Source organism: Scyliorhinus canicula, chromosome 11 (genome assembly GCF_902713615.1).
Source record: "Scyliorhinus canicula chromosome 11, sScyCan1.1, whole genome shotgun sequence".
NCBI lineage: Eukaryota > Metazoa > Chordata > Chondrichthyes > Carcharhiniformes > Scyliorhinidae > Scyliorhinus > Scyliorhinus canicula.
The window spans coordinates 101,946,247-101,966,968 of NC_052156.1; the positions used below are offsets into that span (position 1 = coordinate 101,946,247).

At 52.9% G+C, this 20,722-nt stretch overlaps 1 protein-coding gene across 3 annotated transcripts in view; it reads left to right on the forward strand.

Moving 5' to 3' along the window:
- The first annotated feature begins 1,477 nt into the window (after positions 1 to 1,477).
- The window catches only part of LOC119973228 (histidine ammonia-lyase-like), a 68,559-nt gene continuing 49,314 nt past the window's right edge, over positions 1,478 to 20,722 (forward strand). The window contains exons 1-8 of one of the 3 annotated variants that reach the window (XM_038810907.1): positions 1,478 to 1,789; positions 1,883 to 1,943; positions 4,594 to 4,621; positions 8,949 to 9,023; positions 9,182 to 9,254; positions 9,422 to 9,488; positions 11,387 to 11,424; positions 11,521 to 11,646. In XM_038810907.1, the coding sequence (XP_038666835.1) occupies positions 1,546 to 1,789; positions 1,883 to 1,943; positions 4,594 to 4,621; positions 8,949 to 9,023; positions 9,182 to 9,254; positions 9,422 to 9,488; positions 11,387 to 11,424; positions 11,521 to 11,646 (712 nt within the window). In that variant the 5' untranslated portion in view covers positions 1,478 to 1,545. The remainder of the gene's footprint in view (positions 1,790 to 1,882; positions 1,944 to 4,593; positions 4,622 to 8,948; positions 9,024 to 9,181; positions 9,255 to 9,421; positions 9,489 to 11,386; positions 11,425 to 11,520; positions 11,647 to 20,722) is intronic. The other 2 variants (XM_038810906.1, XM_038810908.1) reach the window with 2 other exon arrangements.

Genomic DNA, 20,722 nt, shown 5'->3' on the forward strand with positions numbered 1-20,722 from the left:
GTCTGTGTGGTCAGTGGGAGGGGCTGGTATGTGAGTGGTCAGTGGGAGGGGCTGGTCTGTGAGTGGTCAGTGGGAAGGGCTGGTATGTGAGTGGTCAGTGGGAGGGAGGGGCTGGTCAGTGGGAGGGAGGGGCTGGTCTGTGGGTGGTCAGTGGGAGGGAGGGGCTGGTCTGGGGGTGGTCAGTGGGAGGGGCTGGTCTGTGAGTGGTCAGTGGGAGGGGTTGGTCTGTGAGTGGTCAGTGGGAGGGGTTGGTCTGTGAGTGGTCAGTGGGAGGGAGGGGCTGGTCAGTGGGAGGGAGGGGCTGATCTGTGGGTGGTCAGTGGGAGGGAGGGGCTGGGCTGTGGGTGGTCAGTGGGAGGGAGGGGCTGGGCTGTGGGTGGTCAGAGGGAGGGGCTGGGCTGTGGGTGGTCAGTGGGAGGGAGGGGCTGGTCTGTGAGTGGTCAGTGGGAGGGAGGGGCTGGTCTGTGGGTGGTCAGTGGGAGGGAGGGGCTGGTCTGGGGGTGGTCAGTGGGAGGGGCTGGTCTGTGAGTGGTCAGTGGGAGGGGTTGGTCTGTGAGTGGTCAGTGGGAGGGGTTGGTCTGTGAGTGGTCAGTGGGAGGGAGGGGCTGGTCAGTGGGAGGGAGGGGCTGATCTGTGGGTGGTCAGTGGGAGGGAGGGGCTGGGCTGTGGGTGGTCAGTGGGAGGGAGGGGCTGGGCTGTGGGTGGTCAGAGGGAGGGGCTGGGCTGTGGGTGGTCAGTGGGAGGGAGGGGCTGGTCTGTGAGTGGTCAGTGGGAGGGAGGGGCTGGTCTGTGGGTGGTCAGTGGGAGGGAGGGGCTGGGCTGTGGGTGGTCAGTGGGAGGGAGGGGCTGGGCTGTGGGTGGTCAGAGGGAGGGGCTGGGCTGTGGGTGGTCAGTGGGAGGGAAGGGTGGTCTGTGGGTTGTCAGTGGGAGGGGCTGGTATGTGAGTGGTCAGTGGGAGGGGCTGGTCTGTGGGTGGTCAGTGGGAGGGAGGGTGTGGTCTGTGGGTTGTCAGTGGGAGGGGCTGGTCTGTGGGTGGTCAGTGGGAGGGAGGGGGTGGTCTGTGGGTTGTCAGTGGGAGGGGCTGGTCTGTGAGTGGTCAGTTTGAGGGAGGGGCTGGTCTGTGGGTTGTCAGTGGGAGGGAGGGGCTGGTCTGTAGGTAGTCAGTGGGAGGGGCTGGTCTGTGAGTGGTCAGTGGGAGGGAGGGTGTGGTCTGTGGGTGGTCAGTGGGAGGGGCTGGTCTGTGGGTGGTCAGTGGGAGGGGCTGGTCTGTGGGTGGTCAGTGGGATGGAGGGGCTGGTCTGTGAGTGGTCAGTGGGAGGGGCTGGTCTGTGAGTGGTCAGTGGGAGGGGCTGGTCTGTGGGTGGTCAGTGGGAGGGGCTGGTATGTGGGTGGTCAGTGGGATGGAGGGGCTGGTCTGTGAGTGGTCAGTGGGAGGGGCTGGTCTGTGGGTGGTCAGTGGGAGGGAGGGGGCGGGGTTACTGGACTCAGTCCTGTGGTCACTGTGAGCCGGGCTCCAGGCGCTGGGAGCGGGTGTGCTGTGTGGAGATGTCTCGGTTTACGGTACATGTCCGGGAGGAGTGGCTGACCGTGCCCTGTAAGGACACTCGGGCCAGTGTCCAGTGGCTGGGCACTGAGGCACTGCGGAGATACATGAAGAACAAGCCGGATAGCGGGGCTGTGAGTCTCGGCAACAGCGGCTTCCTGGTAAGAAGGTGTCAGGGATCCAGCTTGTTAGATCCTGATGATGCGATTGAGGATGTCCTGGAGGATAATGACTTCATTGAAGTGGGTAAGAGGAAATCCTTCCCCAGTCTACTTTAGATAAAAAATAATAAAGTAAAGAATGAGTGAAATCATCTCAGCTTTTATATTTTTAACTCAGTTCTGAAGGACGATGTGATGACTTCAGAGTTCATCCCGTCTCAACCGGAAAGGGTTCATCTGTATCCTTGACTTGCATTTATATAGCGCCTTTCACCAGGTCAGGCCACCCCATAGCACTTTTAATGTAGCATCTTTGAAGTTGAAATGTGTAAAATGTGGCAGTCAACTTGTGCAGAGTAAGCTCCCATGGACGTAATGTGATAGTCACCCTATCACCTGTTTTTACCATGTTGATTGAGGGGTATATATTTGCCAGGTCACTGGGGACGTCTCCCCCGCTCCTCTTCAAAAAAAGGTGCCATGGGATCCACCCCAGAGGACAGGTGGAAACCTCACTTTCACATCGCATCCAAAAGGTGGCACCATGGACAATGCAATGCATGGAGAATATATTTGCCATTCTTTAGGCTCCAAGGAAGATTGAAGTTGAGATGAAATCCTTAACCAAAGGGATGTTGGTGTTAACGCTGCTGTGCGAGAATCATGGGTTGGAGCCAGGGGGGATGAATAGCGTATACAGGAGGTGGAGGAAAGTGGGGCTGGTCAAGATGAGGGATTTGTGATGCCCACTGTCCCAGCTGCTGTTTGCCCTAGCGATCGAACCGCTAGCAATCGCGCTCAGGGCAACAAAAAGTTGGAGAGGGATCCGAAGGGGAGGCAGAGAGCACAGAGTCTCACTCGATGCAGATGACCTGCTCCTCTACATTTCGGACCCACAGAGCAGCTTGGACGGGATCATTGCGCTCCTGAAAGAGTTTGGAGCCTTCTCGGGCTACAAACTCAACATGAGCAAAAGCGAGATCTTCCCAGTACACCCGCAAGTGGGGGGGGGGAGGGGGGGGGGGGGGGGAATTAAAGGGGCTGCCGTTTAAACAAGCCCGACACAAATTCCGCTACCTGGGGATCCAAATAGCCCATGACTGGAAAGGGATCCACAAATGGAACCTCACCAGTCTGACGGAGGAAGTAAAAAAGGACCTGAAAAGATGGAACACACTCCCATTCTCCATTTGAGAGTCCAGACATTCAAAATGAACGTACTGCCCAGGTTCCTCTTCCTGTTTAGATCCATCCCGATCTACATCCCCAAGGCCTTTTTCAAAGCGCTGGACAAACTAATCATGGCGTTTGTATGGGGGGGGTAAAAATGCTAGGATCCCAAAGAAGGTCCTACAAAAAACAAAATCCGGGGGGGGGGCTAGTCCTCCCAAACCTACAATTCTACCATTGGGCGGCAACAGCCGAGCGAGTAAGGGGATGGATCCAGGAGCCAGAAGCCGAGTGGGTGCGCGCGGAGGAGGCCTCCTGCATGGGGACCTCCCTCCGGGCCCTCGCCACGGCAGCACTCCCATCCCCACCCAAAAAACACTCCAGCAGCCCGGTGGTGATAGCCACCCTCCAATCCTGGAACCAACTGCGGCAGCAATTTAGCTTGACCAAAATGTCTGACAAAGCTCCCATCTGCAACAACCATAGGTTCACACCAGCACTGACTGACGCCACCTTCAAAAGGTGGAGGCAGGACGGAGGGACATTGACAGTCAGGGACATATACACGGACGGCAGGATCGCAACACTGGACGAACTGACAGAGAAATTTCGGCTAGCCAGGGGGAACGAGCTAAGGTATCTACAGCTTAAAAACTTCCTACGAAAGGAGACAAGGACGTACCCACAACCGCCACGACAGACACGACTGGAAGAACTACTGGACGCAAGCATACCAGACAAGGGAAACTGTAGTGACATGTACGACCGACTGACAGAAAGGGCCGACACCGTACTGGACGCAACAAGAAAGAAATGGGAGGAGGACCTGGGGATTAAGATAGGATGGGGACTCTGGAGCGAAGCACTGCATAGGGTCAACCCCACCGCCACGTGCGCAAGGCTCAGCCTGACGCAGTTAAAGGTGGTACATAGAGCCCACTTAACAAGAACCCGTATGAGTAGGTTCTTCCCGGAGGTGGAGGATAGATGTGAACGGTGCCAAGTAGGCCTGCCCAACCACGCCCACATGTTCTGGTCTTGCCCCAGACTTGTGGATTACTGGAGGCTATGTCCAAAGTGGTGGGAGTGAGGGTGGGGCCATGCCCGAAAGTGGCGGTCTTCGGGGTCTTGGACCAGCCAGATCTATTCCTGGGGAGGAGGGCGGACGCTCTTGCCTTTGCCTCCCTGATCGCCCGCCGTAGAATCCTGTTTGGCTGGCGGTCAGCAGCACCACCCAGAGCTGCAGACTGGCTGTCCGACCTCTCGGAATCTCTCCAAATGGAGAAAATCAAATTCTCCATCAGAGGGTCAGACGACGGCTTCCACAGAACGTGGGAGCCATTCAGGCAACTGTTCCGGGACCTGTTTGTGGCCAACAAGCAAGAGGAAGAAAGCCAGGTAGCCAAGAATCGGGGAAATTAGTCAAGAATCAGGGGAGGGTAGCCAAGGCATGAAAGGGAGAGAGGGACTGGGAGGGAGGGAGGAAGAAAGAAAGGCGAACCACGGGGGGGGTTGGGGGGGGAGGGGAGGGGGGGGGAACAAGAGAGGAGAACCAGCGGGATGGGCCGGGGGGCCAGGAGGAAGAATTTGTACAGACTGTATAGTTGATTGGTGGGAAGTATGTTTCCCGGGGTTTATTTGTTGTAACATGTTTTGATACATGTTTGTAATAAAATATATTTAAAGAGAAAGAAATGCCTTAACCAGCTACTCACCCAGATATTCCACATACCATGAACCAAATGAGGTAAACATGTGGCTTTGACGCTTGAAAATGAAATGAAATGAAAATGAAAATCGCTTATTGTCACGAGTAGGCTTCAATGAAGTTACTGTGAAAAGCCCCTAGTCGCCACATTCCGGCACCTGTTCGGGGAGGCTGTTACAGGAATCGAACCGTGCTGCTGGCCTGCCTTGGTCTGCTTTCAAAGCCAGTGATTTAGCCCAGTGTGCTAAACAGCCCCTGTCTTCTCGATCTCTGTGCTTGTTTTTTGAGTAACCCTTTCACCAGCCCAGGAAACACTGATAAACTGGTATCTAGGGGCTGGGCTTAGAATGTGTGTGATGAACTGACTTGGAAAAAAGTCAATTGGCTTAAATTGCTGCTCATAACCCTCCAAGTCAAGTGGGGAGACGGTGGTGGAGTGGTAATCTGGGCGAGCAAGGTAGACACCCAAGCTATTGCGCTGGGGACATGGGTTCAAATCCCATGGTGGGAATCAAGTTTGATTTATTTCTAAAAACATGGAATTGAAAACTAATCTCAGTAGTGGTGACCATGAATTGTCATCAATTGTCGTAAAAATCCATTGAGTTCTCTAAGGCAATTTGAGAAAAGAAACCTGCCGTCCTTACTCGGTCGGACCACATGTAACTCCAGAACCACAGCAATATGGTTGATGCTTAAATGCTCTTTGAAATGGCTGAGCAAATCATTCAGCTCACAGCTAGGAGGGGAATTTAAGTTTTGAGCTGGGTAGTTAGAATAGATGGCATTGAGGTGCGTAGGGAAGAAGTGTTGGCAATTCTGGACAAGGTGAAAATAGATAAGTCCCCGGGGCCGGATGGGATTTATCCTAGGATTCTCTGGGAAGCCAGGGAAGAGATTGCTGAGCCTTTGGCTTTGATTTTTAGGTCATCATTGGCTACAGGAATAGTGCCAGAGGACTGGAGGATAGCAAATATGGTCCCTTTGTTCAAGAAGGGGAGTAGAGATAACCCCGGTAACTATAGGCCGGTGAGCCTAACGTCTGTGGTGGGTAAGGTCTTGGAGAGGATTATAAAAGATACGATTTATAATCATCTAGATAGGAATAATATGATTAGGGATAGTCAGCATGGTTTTGTGAAGGGTAGGTCATGCCTCACAAACCTTATCGAGTTCTTTGAGAAGGTGACTGAACAGGTAGACGAGGGTAGAGCAGTTGATGTGGTGTATATGGATTTCAGTAAAGCGTTTGATAAGGTTCCCCACGGTCGGCTATTGCAGAAAATACGGAGGCTGGGGATTGAGGGTGATTTAGAGATGTGGATCAGAAATTGGCTAGTTGAAAGAAGACAGAGAGTGGTAGTTGATGGGAAATGTTCAGAATGGAGTTCAGTTACGAGTGGCGTACCACAAGGATCTATTCTGGGGCCGTTGCTGTTTGTCATTTTTATAAATGACCTAGAGGAGGGCGCAGAAGGATGGGTGAGTAAATTTGCAGACGACACTAAAGTCGGTGGAGTTGTAGACAGTGCGGAAGGATGTTGCAGGTTACAGAGGGACATAGATAAGCTGCAGAGCTGGGCTGAGAGGTGGCAAATGGAGTTTAATGTGGAGAAGTGTGAGGTGATTCACTTTGGAAAGAATAACAGGAATGCGGAATATTTGGCTAATGGTAAAATTCTTGGTAGTGTGGATGAGCAGAGGGATCTCGGTGTCCATGTACATAGATCCCTGAAAGTTGCCACCCAGGTTGATATGGTTGTGAAGAAGGCCTATGGTGTGTTGGCCTTTATTGGTAGAGGGATTGAGTTCCGGAGCCATGAGGTCATGTTGCAGTTGTACAAAACTCTAGTACGGCCGCATTTGGAGTATTGCGTACAGTTCTGGTCGCCTCATTATAGGAAGGACGTGGAAGCTTTGGAACGGGTGCAGAGGAGATTTACCAGGATGTTGCCTGGTTTGGAGGGAAAATCTTATGAGGAAAGGCTGATGGACTTGAGGTTGTTTTCGTTAGAGAGAAGAAGGTTAAGAGGTGACTTAATAGAGGCATACAAAATGATCAGAGGGTTAGATAGGGTGGACAGCGAGAGCCTTCTCCCGCGGATGGAGGTGGCTAGCACGAGGGGACATAGCCTTAAATTGAGGGGTAATAGATATAGGACAGAGGTCAGAGGTGGGTTTTTTACGCAAAGAGTGGTGAGGCCGTGGAATGCCCTACCTGCAACAGTAGTGAACTCGCCAACATTGAGGGCATTTAAAAATTTATTGGATAAGCATATGGATGATAAGGGCATAGTGTAGGTTAGATGGCCTTTAGTTTTTTTTTTCCATGTCGGTGCAACATCGAGGGCCGAAGGGCCTGTACTGCGCTGTATCATTCTATGTTATATGTTCTAAGGCACAGTTACCAATGGAGGAACAATTAAAATCAGGACTGCTCAAAATGCTGGAATTGGAGGAATGCCGATATCTCAGAGGATCATAGGCCTGCCGGAATTTACAGAGAGATAAAGAGGGCTGAGGCCATGGAAGAATTTTAAAATTGAGACATTGATTAACCGGGGCCAATGTACGTCAGCGAGCACAGGGGTGATGGGTGAATGAGACTTGATGAGAGTTAGGATATGGCAGCAGACTTTTACAGATGGTAGAATATGGAAGGTCAGTCAGGAACCCTTTCAGCATTCCTGCCGTGATTCCCTAGTTCATTCCTCATTCACCCTCAACACCTTGTCCCATCCCACAGCATCTTCCCAGGTAAACACAGGAAGTGTAACACCTCCCCTTTTATCTTCTCTCTCCTCACCAACCAGGACCCCAAACATTCCCCCCAGGCAAAGCAGTGATTTATTTGCACTTCCTTCAATTTGATCTTCTGTATTCACTTCTCACAGTGTGGTCTCCTCTACGCCGGGGAGGCTGCTTTGGGAACACCTTCACTCTGTCCGTACGCATGATCCTGAACTCCCCCTGGTCTGCCATTTGAAGCCACCACCTTGCTCTGACACTGGCATCTCTGTCCTCGGCCTGCTGCGCTGTTCCAGTGAAACTCAATGTAAACTGGAAGAACACCACCACATCTTTCAATTGGGCACTTTACAGCCTGTCTGACTCAACATTGATGTCAACAAGTCCAAAGATGTGTGGGTTAGGTGGATTGGTCACGCTAAATTGCCCCACAGTGTCCAAAAGTTAAGTGGGATTGCTGGGTTACGGAGATAGGGTAGAGGTGTAGGCTTAGGTACGGTGCTCTTTCAGGGGACAGTGTAGAGCAAGGTTTGCGGTGGGATGGTACGTAAATGGACACCAGAGTCTAAATGGTTTATAGAGGACTTTGGACAGATTGACTAGCATGGTGACAGAAAGCTGGGGAACGTTGGTCCTGCAATTGGGTGGAAGGAGTCACCACAGCAAAGGTGGATGCAGTCTCGGTGACGGGGAGGGATGTAAAACTCAACTTAGGGTAGCAGAAGTGAATAGCCCTGTGGCTTCACAGCGCCAGGGTCCCAGATTCTACTCCCCTCTGGGTCACTGTCTGTGCGGAGTCTGAACATTCTCCCCGTGTCTCTGTGGGTTTCCTCCGGGTGCTCCGGTTTCCTCCACAGTCCAAAGACGTGCAGGTTAGGTGGATTGTCCATGATAAATTGTCCTTAGTGACCAAAATGGTTAGGAGGGGTTATTGGGTTACGGGGATAGGGTGGAAGGGAGGGCTTAAGTAGGTCGGTGCAGACTCAATGGGTCGAATGGCCTCCTTCTGCACTGTATGTTCTATGTTCTAAATTTGGTGTGAACTGGTTTGCTACGGTTCCACATTGAGATTCAGCCTGAGCAGGTAGACGAGTAAGATGACGAGTCAGTCTTACAGGCATTGAGTTAGAGACGTTTTAATTTGTCCAACGCTTGTGTGTTACCTGCTCGTCAATCCTAGCCATTGGAGTCTAGGCCAGCCCAAGGCAGAACTTGCTTCAATAGGTTTCACTGCATTAAACTTTTAAAAGATGCATTTTTAAAAATTGCAGGCTACCAAGATGTCAAATGATCATTTGCTCAAAAGATGTGATAATATAATTGTGGCTGATCGCACTTTTTAAATCTAACACATGATCACACAGGCAATGGACCTTTAAAATAGTCGATTACACATTTGTTCCTATCAACAGGTAACAAGTATCTATTCACATTTTAATGAGAGCTCAGAACCAAGGCTGAGAACCCAGATATTGAGCAGAGCAGAAATACTATTGTGCATTGGAAAGTCAACATTGGAAAGTGTCCAACTGAAGGCTGACATTAACCCAATGTGATGTTGTATTTATACTTTGCTCGTTGCCAATCAAACATTCTAAAGGAAAACACAATCTTTTAGTATATTTCTTTAGATGGAAGACACCTAACAATCAAAGATCTAGTTCGGTTGGGAAGAGGACTTTACAAGATCAAGGTGAGCGTGTTTCTAAAGCCTCTGAGTGCTGCTCGAAGAGTGTTAGAATTGTATAGAAAGGGATAGCTGAATGACAGTGGTTTATCATTTCCTCCCCCACACGCATGTTACTCCCCCCCCCCCCCCCCCCCCCCCCCCTCCTCCCCTCCCCCCTACAGCTGACTGAAGCGGCAGAGGAGAAGATCATACAGTCAAGGTTACTTCTGGAAAAGATTGTGAAAGAGCATAAAGGTACGTTGGAAAAGTGAAAGACATGCCAGAGAAACTATGTGAGAACTCGTAAGCCCAACATCAGTTAAATGTGGAAGCTCAAAATGAGTTTCAATTAAATTTCTGTGCCAACAAAAAGGCCCAAGGCAATGAGGAGAAATTATCTTTATATTTCATTCTTCTTTCAGTTGTTTATGGAATAACCACAGGCTTTGGGAAATTTGCTCGTACTGTTATCCCACACAATAAGCTCAAGTAAGTTGTGTTGTTTTATGATTAGATATTTGCTCACATTAATTTTCGGTCGTTCATATAGGTCTAGTTCTCTGCGTTTCTTTTCAACATGTGCGGCCTAACCTACCAATCAGCACACACCAGGATGGGCTGCAATACTAGTCATAGAATACAATCATACAATCCCTACAGTACAGAAGGAGGCCATTTGACCCATCGAGTCTGTACCGACGCTCTGAAAGGGCACCCTAACCCCACTCTATTCCTGCAACCTCGTAACCCCATCTGACCCGCACAACCCTGGACACCAAAGGGCAATTTAGCATGGCCAGTCTACCTAACCTACACATCTTTGGTTTGTGGGAGGAAACCAGAGCACCCGGAGGAAACCCACACAGACACTGGGAGAAAGTGCAAACTCCACACAGACAGTGACACAAGGCCGGGATTGAACCCAGGTCCTTGGCGCTGTGAGGCAGCAGTGCTAACCACTGTGTCACCCCTAATCTTCCTCATTTCTAATGAAGCAGAGTGGGAATATTTTCAAGAACAATTCCAAGAAAAGTTCCCTTGTACAGCATTGACTTTGTCAATGAAATTTAGAATGTTGATCTGCCCGTACCCATTTCCAATAGTGTTGCCTTTCTTTGCAGTGTGCTCCATCCTGGACTATCTGCTCCATGCACCTGTTCTAACTGGACAATCAGTCTCAGAGGGCCACTCCTCACCCCTCAAGGGGATGAATGGCCTCTTCCTGTTCTGGGCCTGCCCTCACCCAGCATCCACACGCACAGGAAAGTGATGAAGAGCCAGAATTCTGAGTCATGGTGGTTTCGTGTGGCAGTGGCAGCAAACTTGATCTCAGCATGAATCAGGCCCAAATAGCCGGATCAAGCCCTGAGCCTCACCGCAATTTGGGAAAACATTTTGTACAAAAGAACATTAGGGGCAGGAGTAGGCCTCTGAGCCTGCTCCACCAAACAAAAAGATCACAGCTGGTCTGAATATAACCTCAACACATTCCTACCTACTCCTGATATACTTCCACCCCCTTGGTAATCAAGAATCTATCTAGCTCTGTGATGTGACCATCAATTCACTAGACACACGACTGGAAGTAAACTGTGGTTTTAATAGTCTTATAACTGAGCCAGCCTGTGACCAGAGGAACTAAGAGCAGGCTTACGGCTGCAGCACTTTATACTTCTGGTTAGTGGGAGGAGCCATGGGCGGAGCCAAGGGTGAAGCCCTGTACAAGCTCCTCATCCCCCCCCCATGGGCAGAGCCACGCAACGGCTCACATACAGAGCCCACAAGGACATAATACATGCAAGGCAATACAGTGTGAATTACAATGCAGTATAATTCACCACATTCTGCGATTAAAATATTCAAATATTCTGCTTCCATTGCCTTTGAGGAAGAGAGTTCCAGAGACTCACAACTCTGAGAGAAAAGTCTCTCCTAATTTCTGCCTAAAATGAGTGAAGCCCTCAGTGAACCATTTATTCTGGATTCTCCCACAAGAGGAAGCATCCTCTCCACATCCACCCTGTCAATAGCCCTCAGGATCTTATATGTTTCAATCAAGCTACCTCTTACCCTTCTAAACTCTAGTAGATGCAAGCCTAGCCTGCCCATCTTTGGACTGAGAGAGGTAACCGGAGCACCCGGAGGAAACCCACGCAGACACGGGGAGAACGTGCAAACTCCATACAGACAGTCACCCAAGGCCATAATTGAACCCGGGACCCTTGTGCTGTTTTAAACAGCAGTGCTAACCACTGTGCCACCATGCTGCCCTTCAACAATATTCCACAAAATATCTTCCACCCCACCCGTGTCGAAATGAGGAAATAATGATCAATTAATAAAAATTATTTCTCCGATGTGTAATACTTTTTCTCCTCTCCATCCAGGGAACTCCAAGAAAACCTTGTCCGTTCCCATTCAGCTGGTATGATCCACTTATCTCAAAGTTGTATCAAGTGTTCAATATTTCCTTTTCAAATCTATTTGCTTCATTGATCTGTTGCTCCCGTCTGTTCTCCAGGTCTGGGTAAACCCTTGTCACCAACGAGGTCCCGAATGCTACTGGCTCTCAGGATCAATGTTCTTGCCAAGGGTTACAGTGGGATCTCCTTAGAGACCCTCAATCAAATGATTCATGCATTTAATGGTAATGTACAACATTACTCGTTTATATAATCAGCATTAATATGAATTAATTAACTATATTAATTAGAAATACTGTATACTTAACTTTCATTAACGTGGATCGAGGTTATAGGCTAGAGGTCGAACTGCTTTTGCAGTGGTTGAAGGCAGCAACAACTTGTATTTATTTAGAATGTTTATTGAACTTTATCTATAAAGTACTGACTGTCCCCAACCAGCCCGTGCTTGCAAAACTCAAAACATAAGGCAGAATTTTCCAGACCCCTCCCATCACCCAGTGTTTTTGAACAGGTGAGGCGGATCACGATTGGCCACCAGTGGGGTCTTCCAGTCTCGCCGATGTCTGCAGCATTTCACATGGCTCGCCTGTCCTGCCAACAGGGAACCTGCTGCAGGGGGGGGGGGGTTGGGGGGAGAGGGGGGGGGGGTTGGGGGGAGAGGGGGGAGTTGGGGGGAGAGGGGGGGGGGTTGGGGGGAGAGGGGGGGGGGTTGGGGGGGAGAGGGGGGGGGTGGGGGAGAGGGGGGGGGGTTGGGGGGAGAGGGGGGGGGTTGGGGGGAGAGGGGGGGTTGGGGGGAGAGGGGGGGGTTGGGGGGAGAGGGGGGGGTTGGGGGGAGAGGGGGGGGGTTGGGGGGAGAGGGGGGGGGGTTGGGGGGAGAGGGGGGGGGTTGGGGGGAGAGGGGGGGGTTGGGGGGAGAGGGGGGGGTTGGGGGAGAGGGGGGGGGTTGGGGGGAGAGGGGGGGTTGGGGGGAGAGGGGGGGGTTGGGGGGGAGGGGGGGTCGCCCTCAGTGGCAATGTGCAGGAAATCCCATCCATGGTGTCCAGCATTAGATGGGATTCGTGGCTGGGCTGCACTTGCTAAATAATCCTGATTGTGCTAAAAACCTCAACCACACTCTCAGACAGTACCGTCTAGATCCTAACCATTCGCTGTGTGAATCTGTCTCCACCACACTCTCAGACAGTACATTCTAGATCCTAACCATTCGCTGTGTGAATCTGTCTCCACCACACTCACAGATAGTACAAAACCAATTTAAGATTATCAGTGGGGCTCACTTACGCATGCTAGAAGTTACAAATATACACACACACAGACAGAGGAACATGGCCAAGATTTGTTGATGCGGAGATGCCGGTGTTGGACTGGGTTGAGCACAGTAAGAAGTCTTACAACACCAGGTTAAAGTCCAACAGATTTGTTTCAATCACTAGCTTTCGGAGCACTGCTCCTTTCTCAGGTGAATGAAGAGGTAGGTTGATTTGTTTGCTTACACATTGTAAAGCACCTTGGGATTTTAAAACAACAAAGATATGAGCATTGCTGAAAAGCTTTTTTTTGCACTGTGTATTTTTCAACTAAACAAAACATTGGGGGACAGCCATTCCCTGGCTCATTCCCCATGACAATGCCTTGCCCAATCAGAGTCAACCTGCCTGGTTGAACCTGAACAAAAGCTTGGCAGTATCCCCTGTGCAGTCTCCATAGCAACACCTTTACCAATCACAGCCCACCTGCCAATCAATCAGCACTCTCTTCTCATGCAGCATAAATTGTTGTTCCCTTTATTATTGGCATTGTTACAAATTGTCCAGACGAGTGCAAAAGAAAAAGCTTCAACTATATGTCTCTTTTTTTTTCAGCAATGCTCAAATCTTTGTTGTTTTAAAAAATCCCAAAATGCATCACAAGCTGTGAGCAAACAGACCTTGACACGGAGTCATACAAGGAGATAAAATATATCAGAGAGAGTTGCAGAGCTGTTGGAGATTACAGAGGTTGGGAGGATTGATGTGAAAACAAGATTGAGAATTTTAACATTGAAGCTTTAACATAGTAGGTCAGTGGGCACAGGAGTGTTGGCTGAGTGTGAGTTAGGACACAGGCAGCAGAACTTGGCTTGAGCTCAAGCTTACAGAGGATGACAAGGCAAGTCAGGGGTGCCTTAAAATTGTCAAGTCCAGAGGTAACAAAGATAAGGGTGAGGGTTTCAGCAGCAGATCAGCTGAGAGTAGGCAGAGTGGGGTATTATACTGAGGTGGAAACAGACAGTCCCACTGATGCTGCAGATGTGTCTTTGCAAGCTCATCTCGAGGTCAAATATGACACTACAGTTGCAAGCAGTCTGGTTTAGTCAAGACCATTACCAGTTGGAGGGTGTTGTTTAGTGTCTCCTTCAGTACTGGATGTTGGCATACTTGCTGATAATTTATAGTCAATGAAGGAGTCAAAAGAGGTGATGATGATCATTCCTCCACCCACCAATTTCAACATTCATTCCCTTCACCAGCAATGCAAAGTGGCAGCTGTGTGTACCGTCTACAAAATGCACTGCAGCAACTCACCAAGGTTCCTTCAACAGCGCCTTCCAAACCCACAACCTCTACCACCTTGAAGGATGAGAGCAGCAGATGCATGCGAACACCACCACCTGCAAGTTCCCCTCCAAGTCAAAATCCACTTTGACTTCATAGAATGATAGAATTCTAGAATAGTCACAGCATGGGAAGAGGCCATTTGGTTCATCCTGCTCCTGTTGGCTCAATGAAAGAGCAACTCAGCAAGTCCCACTCCTCTGTCTTTGTCCTGGAACTCTGCAATTTTGTTTCTTCCGGTATTTATCCAGTCTCTTTTTGAAAGAGGCAATTCAATCTGCCTCCACCACACTCTCAGACAGTACATTCCAGATCCTAATCACTCGCTGAGTGAATCTGCCTCCACCACACTCACAGACAGTACATTCCAGATCCTAACCATTCGCTGAGTGAATCTGCCTCCACCACACTCACAGACAGTACATTCTAGATCCTAACCACTCGCTGTGTGAATCTGTCTCCACCACACTCACAGATAGTACATTCCAGATCCTAATCACTCGCTGTGTGAATCTGTCTCCACCACACTCACAGATAGTACATTCCAGATCCTAACCATTTGCTGTGTGAATCTGTCTCCACCACACTCACAGATAGTACATTCCAGATCCTAATCACTCGCTGTGTGAATCTGCCTCCACCACACTCACAGACAGTACATTCTAGATCCTAACCATTTGCTGTGTGAATCTGTCTCCACCACACTCACAGATAGTACATTACAAATCCTAGTCACTCGCTGTGTAAAAAAGGATTTCATCATGTCTATACTGGTTCTTTAGCCAATCACCTTAAACCTTTGGTTCTTGATCCTTCAACCAATGCGAGTAGAACAGGTGTGCCTTATGCCTGCAACCATTCTCGTGAATCTTTTCTGCATCCTCTCAAAGCTCATACTTCCTGGTGTGGTGCCCAGAACCACACACTATATTCCAAGTGAGGCTGAATGAGTGCCTTATAAAGATTTAACTAATTTCCTTACTTTTGTACTCTATGTCCCTGTTTATAAAGCTTAGGATCCCATGTGCATTTTATTTATTTATAAAATACTTTAGAATTCCCGTTTATGTTAGTTGCCAGTCTCTTTTCATACCTTCCCTTTGCCTCATATTTCTTTTTCCGTTTGCCCTCTGAACTTTCTATATTTAGCCTCCTTCTCATTTGTATTGTCGACCTGGCATCCATCATAAGCTCCCATTTTCTGATTCCTCTCACTTGCGAACCCTTTCATTACCCAGGGAGCTCCAGCTTTGTCCCTCTTAGGAATGTACGCTGCCTGTACCCGAACCATCTCCTCGTTAAAGGCAGCCCATTGTTCCATTACTGTTCTGCCGCCAATCTTTGATTGCAATTCGCCTGGGAGAGATCCATTCTCATCCCAGTGAAATCGGTCCTCCTTCAATTATCTCTTTTTCTTCCAGATTTCTCCTTGTCCTTTTCAATAATTAACATAAACCTATGCAATGATCACTGTCTCCTAAACCTTCCCTAACTGACACTTGATCCACTTGACCCACCTCATTCCCTGGAACTAGATCCAGCAATGCCTCCTTCTTTGATAAACCAGACATATGTTGGTCCAGAAAATTCTTCTGAATACATTTCAGAAATGTTTCCGTCTCGACACCCAATACTATCCCAGTCTATATTAAGATAATTGAAGATCCCACTTGGAACAGTTTCACTGATTCGGCATTTTCACTGGGTCAAAATCCCGGAACTCCCTGCCTAATGGCACAATGGGTGTACTCAGGCCAAATAAACTGTAGCGCTTCCAAAAGGCAGCTCATCATCAGCTCCACGAGGGCAGTTAGGGGTGGGCAACAAATGCTGTCCTAGCCAGAGATGCCCACATCCCATGAAAGAATACCGGGCGGGATTTTCCGGCCCCCCCGGGCAGGTCGGAGAATCGTAAATCCCACCCGGCTGCCTCGCGAGATTCTGTGGCCCCCCCCAAAAATCCCATTGACGTGAGATGCGCCGCGCGCCTTGGAGAATGTCGAGGACCGGCGCGAGGCAATGGGCCCCGAGGTCGCCCCAATTCTCCAGGCCGGATGGGCCGAAGTCCCGCCGACGTGACCATGGGTCACACCGGCGTAAATCAAACCACCTCTTTAACGGCGTCAATCAGTCGTGCTGGATGACGCCGGCCAGCGCAGAGATAGGTCTCGGTGTGCGGCCGCCGCCGCAGAAGTGACGGAATGGCTGCATGTGGTGGGGGGGGGGGGGGGTCGCAGGAGCTGTTGGAGTGTGCATGCTGGTGGGGGAGGGCTGGGGGTTGGTTGGGGAGGAGGGAGGGTTGGGGAGGGTGTGTGCCGGGGAGGGGGAGTTGGGGAGGGTGAAAGGGTGGGGGTTGGGAAGGGTGTCGGGGAGGAGGGGAGGGGGGGATGGGGAAGGGTGCGTGCCGGGGAGGGGGGGGGGGGGGGGGGGGTTTGGGGAGGGTGCGTGCCGGGGGGGGGGGTTGGGTAGGGTAGGGTGGGTGACGGGGAGGAGGGGGGTTGGGAGGGTGCGTACCGGGGAGGGGGAGGGGTTTTGGTGAGGGTGCCGGGGGGGGGGGGGGGGGGGGGGGGGGAGGGTGCGTGCCGGGAGGGGGGGGGGGAGAGGGTGGGCAGGGTGCATGCCGGGGAGGAGGGGGGGGGGGGTTGGGGATGGTGCGTGCTGGGGAGGGTGGTTGGGGAGGGTGCGTGCCGGGGAGGGGGGTGGGGAGGGTGACGGGCGGGTGGGGGAGGGTGCGTGGGGGAGGGGGGGGGGTTGGGGAGGTGCGGGGGGGGGGGGGGGGTGGGGGGTGCCGGGGAGGAGGGGGGGGCGGTTGGGGAGGGTGCGTGCCGGGGAGGTGGAGGGGGCGGGGGGGTTGGGGTAGGTGCCGGTGAGGGGGGGGGGTTTGTGGAGGGTGCCCGGGAGGAGGGGGGGGGGTTTGGGGAAGGTGCGTGCTGGGGAGGAGGGGGGGTGGAGGGTGCGTGCTGGGGAGGAGGGGGGGTTGGCGAGGGTGCGCGTCGGGGAGGAGGGGGAGGGGGGTTGGGGAGGAGGGGGTTTGGGGAGGGTGCGTACCGGGGTGGACGGGGGTTTGGGGAGGGTGCGTGCCGGGGAGGAGGGGGGCGGTTGGGGAGGGTGCGTGCCGGGGAGGAGGGAAGAGTTTGGGGAGGGTGCGTGCCGGGGAGGAGGGGGGGTTTGGGGAGGGTGCCTGCTGGGGAGGGGGGGGGCTGGGGAGGGTGCGTGCCGGGGAGGAGGGAAGAGTTTGGGGAGGGTGCGTGCCGGGGAGGAGGGGGGGGCTGGGGAAGGGTGCGTGCCGGGGAGGGGGGGGGGGGGGGGGGTTGGTGAGGGTGCGTGCCGGGGAGGGGTAGGAGGTTGGGGACGGTGCGTGCCGGGGGGGGGGGGAGGGGTTGGGGAGGGTGCGTACCGGGGAGGGAGGTTGGGGCGGGTGCGTGCCGGGGAGGAGGGGGAGGGGCGGTTGGAGAGTGTGCGTGCCAGGCAGGAGGGGTGGGGGGGGGGGGGGGGGGGAGGGTGCGTGCCGGGGAGGGGGGAGATGGGGGAGGGTGCGTACCGTTGGTGGGGGGTGGGATGGGGGGTGTACGTGCTGTGGAGGAGGGGGGGTTGGGGAGGGTGCGCGCTGGGGAGGGGGGTGGGGGAGGGTGCGTGCTGGGGAGGGGCGGGTGGGGGAGGGTGCCTGCCAGGGAGGGAGGGGGGGTTGGGGATTGTGCGTGCCGGGGAGGAAGGGAGGTTGCGGAGGGTGCGTGCTGGGGAGGAGGGGTGGTTGCGGAGGGTGCGTGCCGGGGAGGGGGGGGGGCGGGGAGGGTGCCGGGGAGGGGGGGGGGTTGGGGAGGGTGCGTGCCGGGGAGGAGGGGGGCAGGGTGCCGGGGAGGAGGGGGGTCGGTTGGGGTGGGTGCCGGGGAGGGGGGGGGGTTGGGGTGGGTGCCGGGGAGGGGGGGGGGGGGGGGGGTTGGGCTGGGTGCCGGGGAGGGGGGGTTTTGAGTGGGTGCCGGGGAGGGGGTTTGGGGAGTGTGCCGGGGTGGGGGGGGGAGGGTTGGGGAGGGTGCTGGGGAAGAGAGGGGGGTTGCGGAGGGTGTCGGAGAGGAGGGGGAGTTCGGGAGGGTGCGTACTGGGGAGGGGGGGGAGGTTGGGGAGGGTGCATGCCGGGGATGAGGGGGGTGGGGGAGGGTGCGTGCTGGGGAGGGAGTGTGTTTGGGGAGGGTGTGTGCTGGGGAGGAGGGTGCGTGCCAGGGAGGGGGGGGGGGGGTGGGGTGGGTGCCGGGGAGGAGGGGGGTTTGGGGTGCATGCCGGGAAGGAGAGGGGGTTGGGGAGGGTGCGTGCCAGGGAGGAGGGTGGGGTGGGGGAGGGTGCGTGCCGGGGAGGAGGGTGGGGTGGGGGAGGGTGCGTGTCGGGGAGGAGGGTGGGGTGGGGGAGGGTGCGTGCCGGGGAGGAGGGTGGGGTGGGGGAGGGTGCGTGCCGGGGAGGAGGGTGGGGTGGGGGAGGGTGCGTGCCGGGGAGGAGGGTGGGGTGGGGGAGGGTGCGTGCCGGGGAGGAGGGTGGGGTGGGGGAGGGTGCGTGCTGGGGAGGAGGGTGGGGTGGGGGAGGGTGCGTGCCGGGGAGGAGGGTGGGGTGGGGGAGGGTGCGTGCCGGGGAGGAGGGTGGGGTGGGGGAGGGTGCGTGCTGGGGAGGAGGGGGGGGGGTGGGGGAGGGTGCGTGCTGGGGAGGAGGGTGGGGTGGGGAGGGTGCGTGCCGGGGAGGAGGGTGGGGTGGGGGAGGGTGCGTGCCGGGGAGGAGGGTGGGGTGGGGGAGGGTGCGTGCTGGGGAGGAGGGGGGGTGGGGGAGGGTGCGTGCTGGGGAGGAGGGGGGTTGGGGAGGGTGCGTGCTGGGGAGGAGGGCAGAGGGGGTTGAGGGTGGTGCGTACCGGGGAGGAGAAGTGGGGTGGGGGAGGAGGGGGGTGGGTTGGGGAGGTCTTCTCTGTCCCGCCAGACCTGTTTTCTGGCACGGTGCTCCCCCGCCAGGCAGTAGGATCCTCTGTGCCAGCAGCCAACCAATAGGGTTTCCCATTGTGGCCACCCCCAAACCACCAGGAAAGCCGGGGACATGAGTGTGCTGTCGGCAAAGCGGTGGATCCCGCCGACGGAGAATCTAGCCTTCTTTTCCCTTAAAAGTTACTCTGGAGTGTATGGAGAACCAGAAACTGACTCCGCCATTTTACTTGCCGTTGAGCCCCTAGAGGCCTCAGACTCTGACAACGAGTTTCTGCTCCCAGCTTTCTTTGCCTTGATTTTTTGGAGGTGTTTCAGTAATAAAAGACCTCCAATCTGATAACTATATGGGTGTATAGTAGAATAAACGATCCATGGCACCAAGGAAAGGGGCAAAAGGCGCAGTACTCCAGTGGGAGTCACCTCGATCGTGGCTTCCCCCTATATTACGCCACCGGAACTCTACTCTGTGGGTTATTGTCGAGTGTTGATATTTTGGCTCCTATTGCTGTTGAGGATAGGATGTAAGTGCAGTTCCTATTGTTGTCCAGTTTACAGTGGTATCACGAGAAAGGTAGTAAGGAGTGAGGAATATCATGTCCAACTCTGGGCAGCACATTGTAAGCAGGACAAGAAGGGTTTAGAGAGGGTGCAGAAGAGATATACAAGAATGGTTATTAGGGGGAGGGTTTACAGTTATTTAATCACATGGGAAATGCCATTGAGATGTGCAGACTAAGAGATAATTTGTGAGAGGTGTTTAAAATCATGAAGAGATTTGGATACAGTAAATAAAGAGAAACTGCCTCCAGTGGCAGTTGGAAAAGATTTATAACGACTCACAAAAGAGCCAGAGGCTACATAAGAAAAATCTTTTATACATAAATGGCTTCGAATTTGGAATGCACGAGCCAGCTTGGAGTAGAGTCAGTTGTAAATTTGATCAAGAGAATTGGATTCACTCTTGAAGAAGAAAATGGTGCTTCGCTATGAGGGGGGGGATGAGGACCAGGAATGCAATTTATTGGCTTTCTCGTGGAAAGAGCATGGAATCAATGGGCTGACTGGTCTCCTTTAGTGCTGTGTTTTTGTGTCTCTTCAATACGTATACAATTGTCCTAACGATTGTGTAGGACTCCAACTAGAAAATGCCAAATGATGGTAGGTTATGAACAAGTAATTGTGAAATTGGGCGTAATGTTCTCTTGCAGTCTGTCATCCAACCCTTTCCAACTTCCATAAAATCCCTACAGTGCAGAAGGAAGTCATTCGGCCCATCGAGTCTGCACCGACCCTAGGCCCACTCTTCAGCCCTATCTCCGTAAAGCCACAGCATTGATCATGGTCAATCCACCTAACCAGCACATCTTTGAACTATGAGAGAAAACCGGAGCACCCGGAGGAAACCCACGCACACACGAGGAAAACGTGCAAACGCCACACAGTCACCAGAGGCCGGAATGGAAATCAGGTCACTAGTGCTGTGAGGCAGCAGTGCTAACCACTGTGCCACCCTTGTGCTACTGTGCTGCCCTCATTGTGGGAAATTTTCAATGGTAATGATTATTGGCCTTGCCACTGAAACCCACAACCCAAGAACAAAAAAAAAGGAAATGTGGTATAACCTGTAGCATTTTTAAAGAGAATGGTATTGAAATAATGTACTTTATTTTTGAGATTAATTGGTTAAATGTACTTCTTGGGTAAATGTTGTAATAATATGTATTAACTAAGGAGAGTAAAGAGTTAAC